The following is a 726-nucleotide window of genomic DNA, read 5'->3' as shown; positions in this document are numbered from 1 at the left end:
TCCACGGGGGGGTCTCACCGGAGCCGGTGCTGCCGCATGAGGGGGACAATGCAGGCGGGGGGGCCCGCGACCCCCAGGAAAGGGTGTCGGAGCAGCTCTGGGGCGCTCGCCCGCTGCGCCGGGTCCCGCACCAGCATCCGCTCCAGGAACCCCTTGAGGGAGGGGGACACCTGGGGGGGTGCAGAGGTGGGGTCAGACACCCCCAAGGCCCCCCTGGCAGTGGGGACCCCCCCCTCCTCCGAGTTACCTTGTGGCCGTTCTTGAGCCGGGGGGGGAGGTTGTCGCGGATCAGCTTCATGGCCTTGAGGGGGGGCTCGTTGAAATAGGGGGGCTCCCCGTCCACCATCTCGATCACCATCACCCCCAGCGACCAGATGTCCACCTGGGGGGGGCCGCCAAAAAATGAAGGGGGGGCTTGAGGGGGAGGCCGCCTGGAGCTCCTCAAAGCCACCCTGTGCACCCCTAAACCCACCCCAAACCCTGTGCCCGCCCCCCCCCCCAAGACCCACCCCGTGGCCGCAGGGCAGGGGAAACGGGCTCAGGGTTCCACGCAGACACCCCAAACGCCCCTAAACCCACCCTGTGCCCCCCCAAATCCATCCCATAACCCCCCAGCCCCACCTCTGGGCCGTAGGGCAGGCGGGAGATGAGCTCGGGGGCCATCCAGTACGGGGTCCCCACCAGCGACTTGCGCCGCGGCACCTCCTTGTTCACTTGGGCGCAGAA

The 726-nt window shown here is 69.4% G+C and overlaps 1 protein-coding gene across 1 annotated transcript; it reads right to left on the bottom strand.

The window, feature by feature from the left end:
- Nucleotides 1-18: 18 nt before the first annotated feature.
- On the bottom strand, nucleotides 19-720 carry LOC113963086 (serine/threonine-protein kinase PAK 4-like; the record flags this gene model as incomplete). Its single annotated transcript, XM_027673870.1, has 3 exons — nucleotides 622-720; nucleotides 248-382; nucleotides 19-170 (listed from the first exon to the last, which is right to left on the bottom strand). Coding segments are annotated over exons 1-3 (329 nt in total), but the record flags the coding sequence as incomplete, so codon positions are not given.
- Nucleotides 721-726: the final 6 nt, after the last annotated feature.

This window comes from Neopelma chrysocephalum, unplaced genomic scaffold (genome assembly GCF_003984885.1).
Source record: "Neopelma chrysocephalum unplaced genomic scaffold, ASM398488v2 Primary Assembly neopelma1_190858, whole genome shotgun sequence".
NCBI classification, from domain to species: domain Eukaryota; kingdom Metazoa; phylum Chordata; class Aves; order Passeriformes; family Pipridae; genus Neopelma; species Neopelma chrysocephalum.
The sequence above is the reverse complement of the archived record's forward strand: the minus strand, read 5'-3'. Positions and strand labels throughout refer to the sequence as shown.